The sequence below is a fragment of the Onychostruthus taczanowskii genome, unplaced genomic scaffold (genome assembly GCF_017590055.1).
Source record: "Onychostruthus taczanowskii isolate IOZ18803 unplaced genomic scaffold, ASM1759005v1 scaffold93, whole genome shotgun sequence".
Classification (NCBI taxonomy): Eukaryota; Metazoa; Chordata; class Aves; order Passeriformes; family Passeridae; genus Onychostruthus; species Onychostruthus taczanowskii.
The window spans coordinates 1747042-1761221 of record NW_024507324.1 but is presented as its reverse complement, the minus strand read 5'-3'; the positions used below and the strand labels follow the sequence as shown (position 1 = coordinate 1761221).

Sequence of the window (14180 nt, the reverse complement as noted above, 5' to 3'; positions counted from 1 at the left end):
TTCTTCAGGTCAAAGAAGGAGATTATGGTCAAATACTTTGACCATGTGGAACTCTCAAATTATTCAGTGAGCATTCTTTAAAAGTCTTCCAGACTTGGAGTTCTGACTGCCCTGCCTTTTCTCCATTACAACACCAGATTAATAGGGAGGTTTTACTTTTGGAGTTGAGCTCATTGTTCTTATAATAATGAGTGGGCTGCTTTTATCCATGAATCTCCAGCTTATGTACTTTTGGCAAGCCTGAGCCATATAAATGTATTACCATTGAGTTTTTGTGGTCTCCTGTCAAACCTGCAAGAACTTCTGACTTCATTCCCTCTTCTGGTTATCTCCGGACTATAAAATTGTCTCCAAGGATGGAAAGTTTACTTCTTCATTCTTTCCATCAGGAATAGTTTGCCTGCTGGTCTAGTTCCTTGAGCATGTGTATCATGAGTTGTCTCTTATTCTTCTGCTTTTACTTATCTACCTGTGCACATGAATTAAGCATTTTGCAAAAATAAAAGCAAAGCTGTTTGAATCCTTTCTTGAGCAAAATCAGAATGTCATCACCTGCAAAAGTCTGCACATGCCCTCGTGCATTCTGAAGATCATTCTTCAGTTGAGGATATCACATATTTCAGCTTACAGTATGTATAAAACACTAGACAAGGACAACATTGCAATTTGGTAAAAATTATTTTACCTTTGCTTTCTATCGCATGTACACTTGAATTTCAAAAGCTTAGTGTGGGGAGGGTTGTTTTTTAATAAATGTATTGCTGTATGAGCCATAAATAAGGACAGTATATTGATTTTCAAAACATCTAACTTTCTTTCTTTGGAGATAAAGTAGTTCATGGGCTATACAGAAAAGTAGCTTAGGTCCTTGAAATCTGTAAATGTCTTTATGTCTGACATCCAATCAAAATTGTTCATAAAGGATTTTCCCTAATCTTATATAGCACTTTCTGCACTCAGACTTAACTGAAAAATTGCAGATATTGCTGATTACTGTATCTAGTATACTGTATCTATTTTGTATTTATTGTTTTTGATGTATTTTCTTAATAAGCAATCATTTTGTGCATATGCTGCCCCATTATTCAAGGACTTCTTTTTTCCTTCATATTTCCATTAGATAATTCCAGGACCAGGAGGTAGCAGGAAAACAGTTCATTTGTCCCAGGATTCTCTTCACCATGAGTGAGTATCAGTGATGGGAGTTATATTTTTTTTTGTTATTATTAGCTTCACAATGGTACTTTTGCCCCAAAGCCACATTTTAAAACTGCACAAACATCTCTTGTGATGAGAGCCTCAGCTCAGTTGTGTGATGGTCTTTATTTAATAAGAGTACTTACAATCCTTTTTAGTTTCTTAAGGAAACATGAAATTCAGTGCTTTGTAAATATGTTTTTATTAACTTTCTAAGTATCCTTTCCTAAAATACAAACTTGTTTAAGGCTGGATAGCAAAAATGGCATGTATGAAAATACATAGGCATCACATCTTCTAGTCTTTCCTGTGAGGAAGAAGTTTATCATAATTTTCACAAAAATATATTGAATTCATTGTTTAAATACCTGTAAATAGGGAGTGTAATTCACTTTGTTTAGTTACTCTAGTGTGTCATTATTGTAAACTCTTATTCTCTTCAGCTGACAACACTTAACAGCATTATTTATTGGTTACATCTTTTGAATACTTTGAGGATCACATTTTCCATTATTTTTCAAATCAAAACTCTAAAACACAGACATACACGATGAGGAAATAGTATATTTGGAGATACATTCATATGTTCTAACTGCTACTAAATACATCATCCACAGTTTAAAACAAAACTTTCCAAAGCAGAGATACTACAGACATCCGCTCCTCATTACCGTTTTACACCACTAATCCACGTGTTTCATTTCATAACTTGATAAAGTGTGTGTAAATTCAAGAGGTTTTGATTTCATAAGTTATTTCTACCTAAGTTATTACTACCAAGTAGTAATTCAGCTGGGCTTTACTTTATGGGCTTTACTTTTGCTTATTTTAAAAGAAACAAGCAGACAAATAATATTAAGGGAATGGGCAAAAAGTTAGAAATTAGTGTGATGTGTCTCTTCCCCATTAAAAAAGGTCTTACTCTTTTTGAAGGGTTTTTAATATCTAAATATGAGGTGCATTCCAATTACTTTGATGTACTTTTTCACTAGAAATATGCTTTTACTGATCATTTAGTCTGTAATCAACTGGTTTGGCACAGTCCACAAGAGTTTATGTGGAGGATACCCCAGTTTGCTGCTCCTCCTTGAGCATTTGCTGTTCACACTGGTCCGAGACAGACAAACATCTGTGTAGAATTTAAATTTAACCCATTATATTTCTGATTTTCATCAGCCCCTGAACAATTGTGACTTTATTTCTTAAATCACTTGCAAATGTGATGTTTTTACTTTCCATCCACTCCCAGCATCAAAGTTGCGTGTATATAAAATCTCCCTGTTTTCACCAGATTTTGAACTATTGAATGCAGTTGATGAATGTTTTGTGTCCAAAATATATAGATGTCTACTTTGTCTCAAGGTATACTTTTGACTTCATTGCTGTAATTACTTTTTTATTTCCAGCTCCTTTTCCTTAGTCACCTTAAATGTAGAAAAAGCAGTATGGATGTTCTGGTGACAGCTGGTCTTTTATGCAGGAATGAGAGGATTGCCTGCTCATTATCAAACTCTGAAAAGCTGAGTGATAGAAAGCTACAAAACATTTAGATTTGTGACTTGAAAGTAAAAGAGATTTAAACCAGGTAATTCCATGGAATTGGAATGTTCTCAGTGTCTCCATCTCTCTCTGGGTGCCTCCCAGTGAGCCCCGGCCAGCCCCGGCCGGCAGACGAGGGGGTGGAGGACGGACACTCTCTGGTGCCCCAAGGGTACTGAGGGCAGCTAGGCTAGTCGCCTTTGCATCAGAAGAGACACTGGAGACATCGGTAGAGGGTAAAAGGCCGACTCTCAGCAGGGGGCCAGTCCAAGGTTTATTCGGAGCTCCTGAGGGAGCCCTACACCTCAGTGATGCACCTTGCTCAGGGTAAAACAAAAGGAATCTCAAGGTTACATTTAAAGGGGGGAAGGAGACCGAAGGTAGATACATTTGCTGACCAATAAAAGACCCTCCAGGGATGCAACCTTAGGGATGGACATTTGGGATAGCGTATAAAATAATACTTGGGGGGCTGACCCCTGGCCTCGGACTAATCACTCCACGACTTGGACCGAAAGTTCTAGATAGAGGGGATGGGATGCTGAGTGACTGACAGAGAGCCAGGGCAGGGATTTGGGGGATGATCTCAACACAGGAGAATGGTTACACAGGTAGAGGAAGGGGGTACAAAAAAGGGTACACCATTTGGTGTAGGGGATACAAAACCAAAACTACTACAAAGTATTATAAAGTATAAAAGCACTCTACAACATCTCAGTATACTAATCAAAGTAAAAATTTAAGTGTCATTATATGGCTGCTTAGGGGAGAAAATTTGACTAAATTATATTGAATTGAACTGTTTCAGAAAAAGCATATCTAGGTTAAGCTGTATTCTTTGGTTACACTACTAGAGGAACTTGCAAGCATAATAGCAGATAGTGGGGATGTACTTTTTTGTGCAGTATTGTGATGGATGGAATTATTTTATCCTTTAACCAAAACCTGTTGCTTGCTTACACAAACAGTATGTAGATGCTACATGTACCTTGAGATCCCCCTTGTTGTAGGGTTTTTTTTTTTCTGTCTTCTTTTCATTTTGCAAGTATGCAGTTTTGTATGGTGCTTGCTACAGCTCCATTCAGACGGTAATTCAGTTCATTGTGACCACAGTGTGTATGTGAACCAGTATTATGCTTTTACTGCTGTTGAGGGAAGAGACACATTGTGACAGCCCTGTGTGTCAAAATCTTACTCTGAATTTCCATCTCTGTGAAATAAGGCTGCCAGTAGTCACGGTTTTGAAGTTGTATACGAAGTCCCTGGGTTTTTAGACTTGGCATTTCACTTTAGATTCAAACTCAGACCTCAGTTAGTGAAATAATACATTAACAGCTATCAGGTAGTCCAAACTATTTTGAAGCCTTTTCAGCTATAATCATTAATAAGTACCACTTCAGTACTAAATATGGCATTACTCTAATTTATGGCATGTGCATTGTAATGTATTAAAATACCATCATTTACGTATTATTTTAGCTTGTTTGACAAAATATAATTACCTTCAAAGCCAGCAGCTACTCTGAAGTTAAATCTGTGATGCATTCTTTCAGAACTGTTACAAACTTAGGGAGTTCAATAAAAATAGCCCATTAAAATAAACCATTGCCAAAGGCTGTATTTTCCTGGCAGGCAATAAAATACCCAAAAGCACGCACAGACTGGTCATATGACAGCATGTGCTTTGTTAGTTATATTGTTAAACCTGTCTTTTCTTTTTCTCTCACAGTCATTGGTTTAGCCCTGGGGCTAGGAAGGAACATAGCCAGGTAAGAACTGCTTTGATCCAGAACGGTTTACTTGGGATGTATGAAGAACTTTAACTACCTCTACTCCAGAGGTAGTGGGCTAATATTTTAAGAAATTGTAAATAAAAGAGGTATAATTTCATGTCTTCTTGTGAGCAAACATACAGCAGTGTATTTCCAAAAGTCTCTTAATTAAAACTCTTTAATTAGTGCCTTAATTTCACGTAAGTTTTCTTCAGGTTTTAACATTCAAGTAAAAATTCTGATTTTTTAAAATAATTTTGTCAATTGTGGTATCTCCAAATGTTACCTTTTTCAAAATGCTGGAAAGAAAAAATTTTGCTCCCAAAATCAAGAAATACAGAACCAGTTGTGCAGGGGGGGAGGCTTCTTCAGTTCCATTTTTCTGCATTTCATTGGTTACAATGACTACAGCAGAAAAACAGGAGCTGTTAAATCTCCATCGTGGTGCAGATATTGGTGAAAATACCATATTAGTTTGTTTGCTGAGCCCCTGCAGTGCAGTCCCTGGGAGATACAAGCCTAGAGATATAGTTGCAGGAAATATGTGAAGTCATATTTAATACTTGATTAGCACTTAGTTCTTTAGCTTCTCTTCAGACATGGAGACCTGTCTTTATGAATGGGAGAATGGTCTAAACAGAACTTACTGTCCAAAACTATAAAATGTGAAAATAAATCTGGTTTCATTTCATAAATGTGTAGTTAACTTCATATATTCAGTAAAAGTAGCTGAATATATCATCAGTGCATTGAAATTTAACACAAATGTTCCATTTCTTTAAGATGGAAAAAATCTGTATAACAGTTGCTTTCCTTAGATCTCTCCCAGTTTGCTGATACTTTTTCAAATGTAAATAGATTTGAAACTTCAAAAAGAAATAAAATCTGAAGAGTCCTTGGAAGGTTCATTTTAGGATGATCCATCATGAATACTTGTAGCTCCAGTAAGTCATAGTTTAGATCGTTCTTGTTCCCTCCCCTTTCTTTTGAACTCCAGAGCAAGCAATACTGCTTACCCCAAACGGCCAGAGTAGATAGAACATAGTAGTTTTAGCTGTAAATTGTGAGATTCCAGCATGTTACAATAAGCTGACTGACACTTAACCTCTAAGTAGATAGCTTTATATAATTCATATTTAATGGTCTTTATTTTGAAATCATTTTCCTAGTTGAAGAAACACCTAAAAAAGAATTAATTACTATGAATTTAAGTAATTTTTAATTTTTTTTTGGAATCTTGATTGTCTCATGTAAGAGAGTTAATTGAAGTTGTACTGCTTACTTTCTGAAAAGATTCTAAGCTGCAAAATAAGGAAATTTCTACAATGAGAAGTACATTAATTTATATCATACATGCCAGCACTGATTTTCAGCCTAGAAGATGCGAAATGTCTGCTTAGCTAGTATAGAATGTATTAATCAGTTTTTCTCAGATAATAGTAAATTTTAGGTAAATTTGTATTTTATGTGGGTTTTTTCATCTTTCGTAAGAGCTGTGTTGGCAGAGCTTATTGGAAGTTAACTGTATTTGTAACTTACAGATTAATAAGGAATTGTGAACTAAAGCTGATGTCACGAATTATAGATGTTACTGGTGTGTAAGGGGTTTGAGCTTTTTTATAAGACAGAAGAAGAAAAGAAATGGTGTAATGGTGATGTAATTTTGACAACCAATGAAATTCTCACTAAATTTAAGTAATCAACTGTTTTACTGCATCTGAGAACTAGATAGTAGAAATGACAAGAAGCATTCCTTGTACAAGAAGGAAGCTGTAGAAAGTGGAGAAAAATTGTTCAGTTTTTCGGACTGGTAGCATTTTTTGGAGAGTCTGTGCTCATTTACAACATTAAGATGTGGTTGGCCAAGTACTGAAGTTGATAATTTCCTAACTTCCATGGGATTTTGAAGTGTCTTTGCTGTGAATATTAGGTCAATTTATCTCTACTTTGTTTCTCAACAGTCTTTCATTCTTTTTTTCTTCAATATATGAGACATTTCAAACAACATTTGTGGACAGTGTATACTGTCCAGTTTTAATTTCTTTAGTATAGTATTCTGATGGTTGCTTTTAACTTAGCGCACCTTGACTCATCTGACAAACATCATAATGCTGGAAATAGACTTTTGAGTGTTGGAGATAACCTGAATGAAAAGTCTTACTTGTCTAAAAATAAAAGACAGCTTGTTTCAGAAGCTGAGTCATCATTTCAGTTAAACAAATCCTTCATTACTCCTACTTCCTAACTATTACAAGAAACCTTAATACTGTGTTTTTGTTTTTTCTGCAGCTTGCAAATTACTAAAGCTCCTGGGGCTTAGAAGAGTTTATAACTGTTTCATAACTGCCTAGGCACAACAAGTGCTAACTTGATCAGTTTTTTTGTAAATTAAGTATCCTCCGACACTTCTAATTATAAAACTACAAAAATTTAAATTGAAATTGTGAAAATTATAAAATTCTACGCATAAATTAATTGTGAAATTGTGAATTGCATAACTTTCTATTTTGCTTTGAAAATGCTTTGATTCTTACATTTTCAATTATTTAGGCATTTTAAATTAGTGGATATATATATTTACATATTAGCTATTCTTGTAAAATTCTACTAATATTAATGTCAAAAGTCATGGGTGAAAGCTATTGACAGATTCACTCAAGAGAGGAAATAACTGCATTGTCCAGATAGAAATTCTATAAAGCAAATAAAGGCACTGTTTGTGAGAGTCTTCTGAGCATGTTTTTCTTTTTGACAGCTTCAACTCTTGCGAGACAACCGCTCAGAGAGGGGACACAAGAAGAACAGCTCTGTAAAAACAGCCAGCAGGTAACTTAATGTGGTATTTGCCTTTAGTACAGTTTAGGAATTTGTTGATTCCTTAAATCTTTATGTAACACTTACACTATTCTTTTGGGGTATTTTCAAAGGTCTTCTTGGTTTTTTGTGACTTACTTTCAAGAATTTTTTGCATGGCATAATCTTTGCCTTCTATATGAGTATTAGACTTTTTGTTGACTATGCAACTGCACTTACCAAATTTAATCTCTTTAGAACATCAAAATTAAATGGATGCCAAAGTAAAGTTTGTGCTTCTGGCATGTAAGTTAAGCACTGGGAATATATAAAATTATATTATGCATATCTGAAATCAAGAAGATAACTCAAATACTATAACACTTAAATTGTTCTTGTATTTTGACAATAAACATTTCATTGTGAAGACTTATTAAAAACAAATCTAATTCTATTCTCCATCTTCTTTCCTTCCCCTCAAAAGACAAAAAATTCAAGACTGAACTTGCTGATCTAGGAGTCTGTTTCTAGAGGGGTTTTTTTATGTACAAGTCACCTGCTGAATCTATTCTACCAAATAATTATTTTAATTCTAGCTTTTTTCAGATGAGAAACTACAGAAATGTTTCTCTTGCTATGCACAACACCTTACAGAATTTTTATGTTGTCCTATAAAGATGGCGATGTGCTATCAAATCACTTTCATCAAAAAGTTGTAATAAATTTATATCAGCATGTAATTCTATGGTACCACTTGAGACAACTTTCTGTCAGGCAGTTGAGTTTTAGTATATATATGGTCACCCAGACCAAGTTTTTTAATATTCTTAGGTACTTACCTTGCTGATTACCTGGGAAAGGATACCAATTTTTTTTAAATATGCATATTAAATAAGAATCTATTTAATTATTTAAATGTATACTACTTGTGGTTGCATGCTCTCAAACATAGGTTACAGAAGTGTCAGTTATTCATCTATAGAAATTTTGATTATCTTTGTATATAAAACCTTTTATATTAAAATTCTGAAAATTTCTGCATAGATTTTCTGACAAGTTTACTTGTTAAATGATATATTCACTCTGAATTTTAGAATGACTTAACTTTAGACAGAATTCTCACCATAAATGCACTCTTACTATCAGACTGCTCACACAAAACTGAGAGTTTGAAGTGGGTATAAAGTGAGCAGTAAGAAACAGATTATATTCAGTTATTTTAGGATCTTTTTTATGCTGTAGCAAAATAAAACAGAGTTGTTTTCCTGAGCAGTGAAGCTCTTGGGAACTGATGTTTACCTGTACAAGCAGCTAGAATAGAGATTTGTAAAATGGCCTTCAAAACCTGAAGTGATCTTCAACCTCTCTTCACATCCAGTTAACAGTACCTTAATAGTCTCTTATCCCAATAAGTATGTGGCAGGTTTGTGTAGAAGTTATAGGTGGTAAATTCAAGATTGAAAATTAGCATTTGCTAAAAAATATCTGTATTGTTCAAGTAGAGCTTACTTAAAAAACTAATATTACAATGTATTACAATGTACATAAAGCCACAGTCCAGATTCATCCAAATGGGTCAGGTTATTTCAAAATAATTATCTGTGCTCTTTCAGAAAACCACCATTCTCTCTGTGTGCCATAGAACATTGAAGTGACTTAAGAAAAATATTTCAAACTACAAAAATCTTGTTTTTAATAGACCATTTGTTGTCTTAGAACCTCAAAGCATGCAGTCTTGTGTACAAGATATATAATAAAAATATATGGACACCTGAAGCTAATTCAGATGAGTAATCCCCTTAAAAAGATGCATCTGAAAAGCAGTGGCTGTGACCTTATTTTGCCTTACTCTTTGTTGCTAAATGCAGTGAGAAACAGCAGCAGTGGACAAGTTTTGGACATTCTATAAAGTTACGTTACTTATCTAGAATACAGTCTAATCTGGTTTTTTAGTAAGACTGAATTTCTCTGAGTAATTTTTGTATAGTTTTCAGGTATCTGTATTTCTTCTTTGTTTGCCATTCTGGAAGAGCTTATTCCTGGTTTTCATATGTGTATTGAGATACGTACATAAACACATTTTTCTATGCTTGCCTTGACTTTTCTTACCTCTTTTGGATGACTGAACACAGTTCTTGTCTCAGCATGTAGACAATATTTAAATACCCTTATTACATTAGATCAGTGACTTGTGGAATAATTTACTCTGTAGATACATCAGAAAGGTGTGGAACTCTAAGTGTGGCAGTGGTCTGCAGCTGTCTCATTGTGGTGGAATCATACTGTCTGGGATGAGCTTTACTGTACTCGGTTTAATGTCTTAGGTTTCTTCTGTCAACATTAATGATAATTGTCTAATCCTTTACAAACTAACATGAACTTTTGCTAGTGGCCAGGTAATCAGGTTGTAGAGAACTGTTGATATGGCTACCAATGGACCAGATGTTAAGGAGGGGGACAGTACTGCATCAAAACTTAGAACCAGGGTAGATCATATTACACTGATACAATTCAATATATCTGTCTATTTATGCCACCTGTAGACATAGGATTTAATCTGTGAACACATACTTGTCCCATTCATTATTTAAGTTATTAACAGTACCAAAAAATGCTCTTTTAAAAGCTGCATTTCCTTCTCCTGTAGAGCCTTGAAAAAGTTCTCTGTTTACCTTATCTCTCTATTAGGGTGGGAACAGTCTCCTCCCCAAAGCAACTACACTGCTTAAAGGTGATAGATAATTCTTCCAGCTGCTTTCTTTTTTTCACCTACTATTTTTTGCCAGTAAAGAAGGGGTTTTTTTCAGATTTTTTAATAAGCTTTGGGCAAAACCAGCCTGGTTACCTTAACTAACCTATTTAAATTAAATTGGCTGGTTTTGTACAAACCATATTAAGGCCTGCTCACATGATTTTTTTCCTCCAGCAGAGCTGTGGAGATGATAATCTCCAGCAGATGTGTGATGACAAATAGCTTGGGATAGTAATGTCTTCATCTGGTGCAGTTGTTAGCAGACCAAATGTCTGTCTGTAGCCCGAGGCAGTGGGCAAACAATTGCACATGATTGAGTTACAGGGAGTTAACAAGTTGCTGCTTGGCACCTGAACTGCCAAAGCTGGTCATGGGCTCTTTGCCTGCTTACCTCATAAGGTAAAACACATTTTCTTAAGTCACTTCCTTAAAATTTTACCAAAAAAAGAATTACCTAAAAAGTTACCTAAAGGAGATTTTTCCATGGCTAAGAGATTCCTTTGATTAGCAGTGGGGACAATGTTGAAGGATATTTTTCTGAACTGCTTTAACATGATTTTGAACATGTGATTGCATTGTTGACTATGGAGGTGGACCTCCATCACACAACTATCTCCCTGTATTTAAATACATTATGTACTTTTCCTCACAATACCTTTATGAAAAGTGGAAGTACCTTTGTCCTCATTTGACAGAATAACCAGAATACTTAACCAAGTTTTGCGTTCAGTCATACGGTCGATGTGGTAACTAGGTAATTTATGCTGTAATCTGGAAGCAAGAGAATTGCAGGTTGGGAAAACTACGGACTCTGAATAAGTTACTCTCATGTAATTATTTAATTTACATAGAGGTCTTGTGTCGTATTTCTTTTGTAGTGTGCTTCTGTTAAGTACCATGAGTTATTTCATCTACGCATTTATTTTTTCTAACTGTATTGTAACTCTAATTTGATACATGCCTGAATTGAGAAACTGAAGGGAAAATAGCACCCAAATTCTTACCACTTAGTATTTTTTTTGGGTTGAATCTTGATAATTCTTTATTGGCTTTCCATGTACCAATGTTCCCCCAAAGACCTCTGAAAGAGGAAAAAAAAAAATCAGCTTTTAGTTCCTATACAGTTCAGTCCTGGTTTGAAAGAAGGCTAAGTCATATTCATGAAAGGTTTCAAAGTGGAGTAGAATTTTACGTGTCAGATTTCACCTACCTAACTGAGGCTGCTTTAAGAATTTAATCAATGTGTGCCAGTCCTCCAGTGATCACCTGAGCTGGCCAGAAGTCTTTGAAGTCTCCTGCCATGGTGAACAGCACAGTCTGAAATTCCCCGTTTTTTGCAACCCTCACTTTCCCTCCTTTTCCTAGTTGTTCTCAATCAAGTTTAAATTTGTGCCTCGTGCTGATACAAGAGCATGACTCTCACGTGATTTAGCTTCTTATAATTGTGTTCTCTGTGAATTAGTATTTAAAAAAAGCTTGTAAGAGAAAAAATGACACCAAACCTGAGGAGAGCTTTTCAAAAGTGTGTCATTGTTTTGGTAAAAATTGCAACTTTCTGTATTTCCTGGTTTTAAAGAATAAACCCTGTTTGTGCATTTGTACAGCACTTGTTCATCTCCATCTGATGATGTGGAACATGGTACTTTTTTACACAGATGTGGCAAATAACATTACAGCTGCTCTTTATTTGATCTTCTGAAGGGACAAATATATGCAAGGATTCTGCCTGATTCCTCTTTCCCATCATGTCATCTGTTGTTTGGGAAAGAGTCCTAATTTGCAGCAGATACAAAACTATTTGTTGAGGTGTAGGCTTGCCAAAAATAAATGAAACCATTAATTACTATGTTTTTTGAGCAGCTGTTAATGGATTGGGATAAGAAAACTGTACATTAGACTACTGGTTAATTACAAGGACTGTAATTGTTTCATGTGGCTTTTGCAGAATGAAATTACAATACCAGAGGAGGTAAATTCAGCCAGTTTTTGGAAATTGTACACCAAGATGTGCGCATACTTACACTGCAGAAAAGCAAAGGAATGCATAGCTATTTTATTAGGTGATTTGCTTCTGCCATTACATGAATATTATGCCATCGTATTCTCAACAAAAATACTTCAAAATAAAGTCAAATTTAAACATGCCTTTTAATTCGAGTGTAAAATTATTAAAGGTAGTAAGGTAATGTCTTATAACCCCAGAGCTAATAATGCAGGAGATTCAGATACAACATTAAAATCCAAATGTGTTTACATCATTAGAAATTAACAACTAAGCAGTTTTATCTCCTCTATGGAGTGCCATGAAGCAGTAACTGTACTGTTATGATTGCTGCTTAATAATATTTGCAGTTCCAGATTAAGTTATGTGAATGTTTGAGGACACATTGCTTCCCTCCCTTGCTGTCACCCTCAGGGACGACATTATTCCATCAGTTTGGTATTTTACTTCCCTGGAAAGGATGAAAGATGGTGCTGTTTTGGGAGAGGGCAATTACTGATTGAGTTTTCTCTACCGTGGCCTTATTTTTAAGGTGCTAAAAAGGTTTTCACTTGGGGGAGGAGGACAGGCCCATGACAGTTTAATTGTTGTTTCAAAATGTAGCCAGTGTGTGATGCTTTAATTTTGTGGAAAACTTTGAGCCTCAGTAGTGGTTCATGGATAGATTTAAATTATCTATTGAATAAATGCTGATTAGTCATCTAATGTCTTGAAAGTATCACCTTTTAACTTGCATAATAAGAACTTTTGTAAAAATAGCAGAAATTTTGAACTGTGCTCTGTTTTGCAAATACATTTTTCCATGTGATCTGAGCAGATTTTTTTCCATCTTTAACATAAAACTACAAGCTGAATTTTGTTGTTCTTGCACTAAAATCTAATATACTTTATAATAAGGTACATAAACAAGCTGCTAAATGGTACTGAAAATTTGTCATTTAAAATGGAGTTCCAGGTATATGAGTACATTAACTAACAGGAAGTTATGTTTTCCTGATTTTAAAAGCATGTAAAATAAAAAGAAAAATCAGATAGCCTCTAGAAATTATGTACCTCTGGATCCTCCTGATATACTATCTGGATTGAATTTTTCATCTGAATTAACTGATAGCAAATCTCTCACTTTGAAGTAACCAAATTTTAGCACATGGTGTGCTTGTTTCTCATGTTCAGCTGCATTAGATGCTGTGTCTTGCTCTCTTCTTGCACAAGTTTGTGCTCCACAGCTCAAACTTTGTTTGTCTCATCTTACCTGTTAAAATATTAATGTCTTAAAGATAAAGTTAATTTGTGCTTCAGACGTCTGAACACCCTTCCTGCTGTGTAAGATCTGAAGAGGAGCTGTGCACAGGGACTTGCAGTGTCATTCTACAAACTGTTTAGCCTGTGGTTAAGCAGCTCTGCAGTGAAGGAGGTTGTTTCACATTCTGATTTTCCACTACTCATTTGTCCCATCATCTCCCCCACCACAAGAAATTTGGTTTTGTCTCTCTGCGTTTCTCCACAAAGGCACATGGAAGCTGGATATTGTAAGGATGAAGATGGATAGCTGTGCATGAAGGAAGGATGGGTTTCCCTCTTTCTGGTTTTACTGCACATTAAATTCTGCAAATTTTCCATCAGGTTCCTACTAATCTCAAAAGGATTCCTGCATATCATATGTGTAAATCAGTATCCCCTGGTTCTTGTTAACTAAAATTCTGAGGCATAAGCACACTGACTTCTGATTAGACTCTGATGACTGTGATTGTGTGCAGTGAGAGAAAGAGTTTAGAAAATTTGGATTGTTTGCTTCAAATTACACAAAACATTCATGTTTTTTCCTCCATTTTTGTGCTACTGTATTACATACTTGTATTTTTAGTGTTGCTTCTTATTCCTTACCTATTTTAAAAGATGTTGAACACAACACTAATGCTTGCAATAATTTAACCTAGCTCTATATGACTGTAATCCAGAACTTTAAAATGTGTATTTTTAAATCTTTCCCAAAAAAATACATTTGTTCCATACATAGCTTATTTAGTGAATTTCATTCTTGGTAAACAAATATGTATCCAGAAATATCTGGAAGAAATAGTGTAGCTGAGTACATTAGCAAATCCTTCTGTTAAAGTATCTGTTC

At 35.0% G+C, this 14180-nt stretch overlaps 1 protein-coding gene across 1 annotated transcript in view; it reads left to right on the top strand.

Annotated features, from left to right (window-relative positions):
* Positions 1 to 14180, top strand: part of GPATCH2 (G-patch domain containing 2) — a 118995-nt gene that overhangs the window by 82189 nt on the left and 22626 nt on the right. Inside the window, exons 6-8 of the mRNA XM_041426719.1 lie at positions 1121 to 1185; positions 4466 to 4505; positions 7264 to 7334. Of these exons, the coding sequence (XP_041282653.1) occupies positions 1121 to 1185; positions 4466 to 4505; positions 7264 to 7334 (176 nt within the window). The remainder of the gene's footprint in view (positions 1 to 1120; positions 1186 to 4465; positions 4506 to 7263; positions 7335 to 14180) is intronic.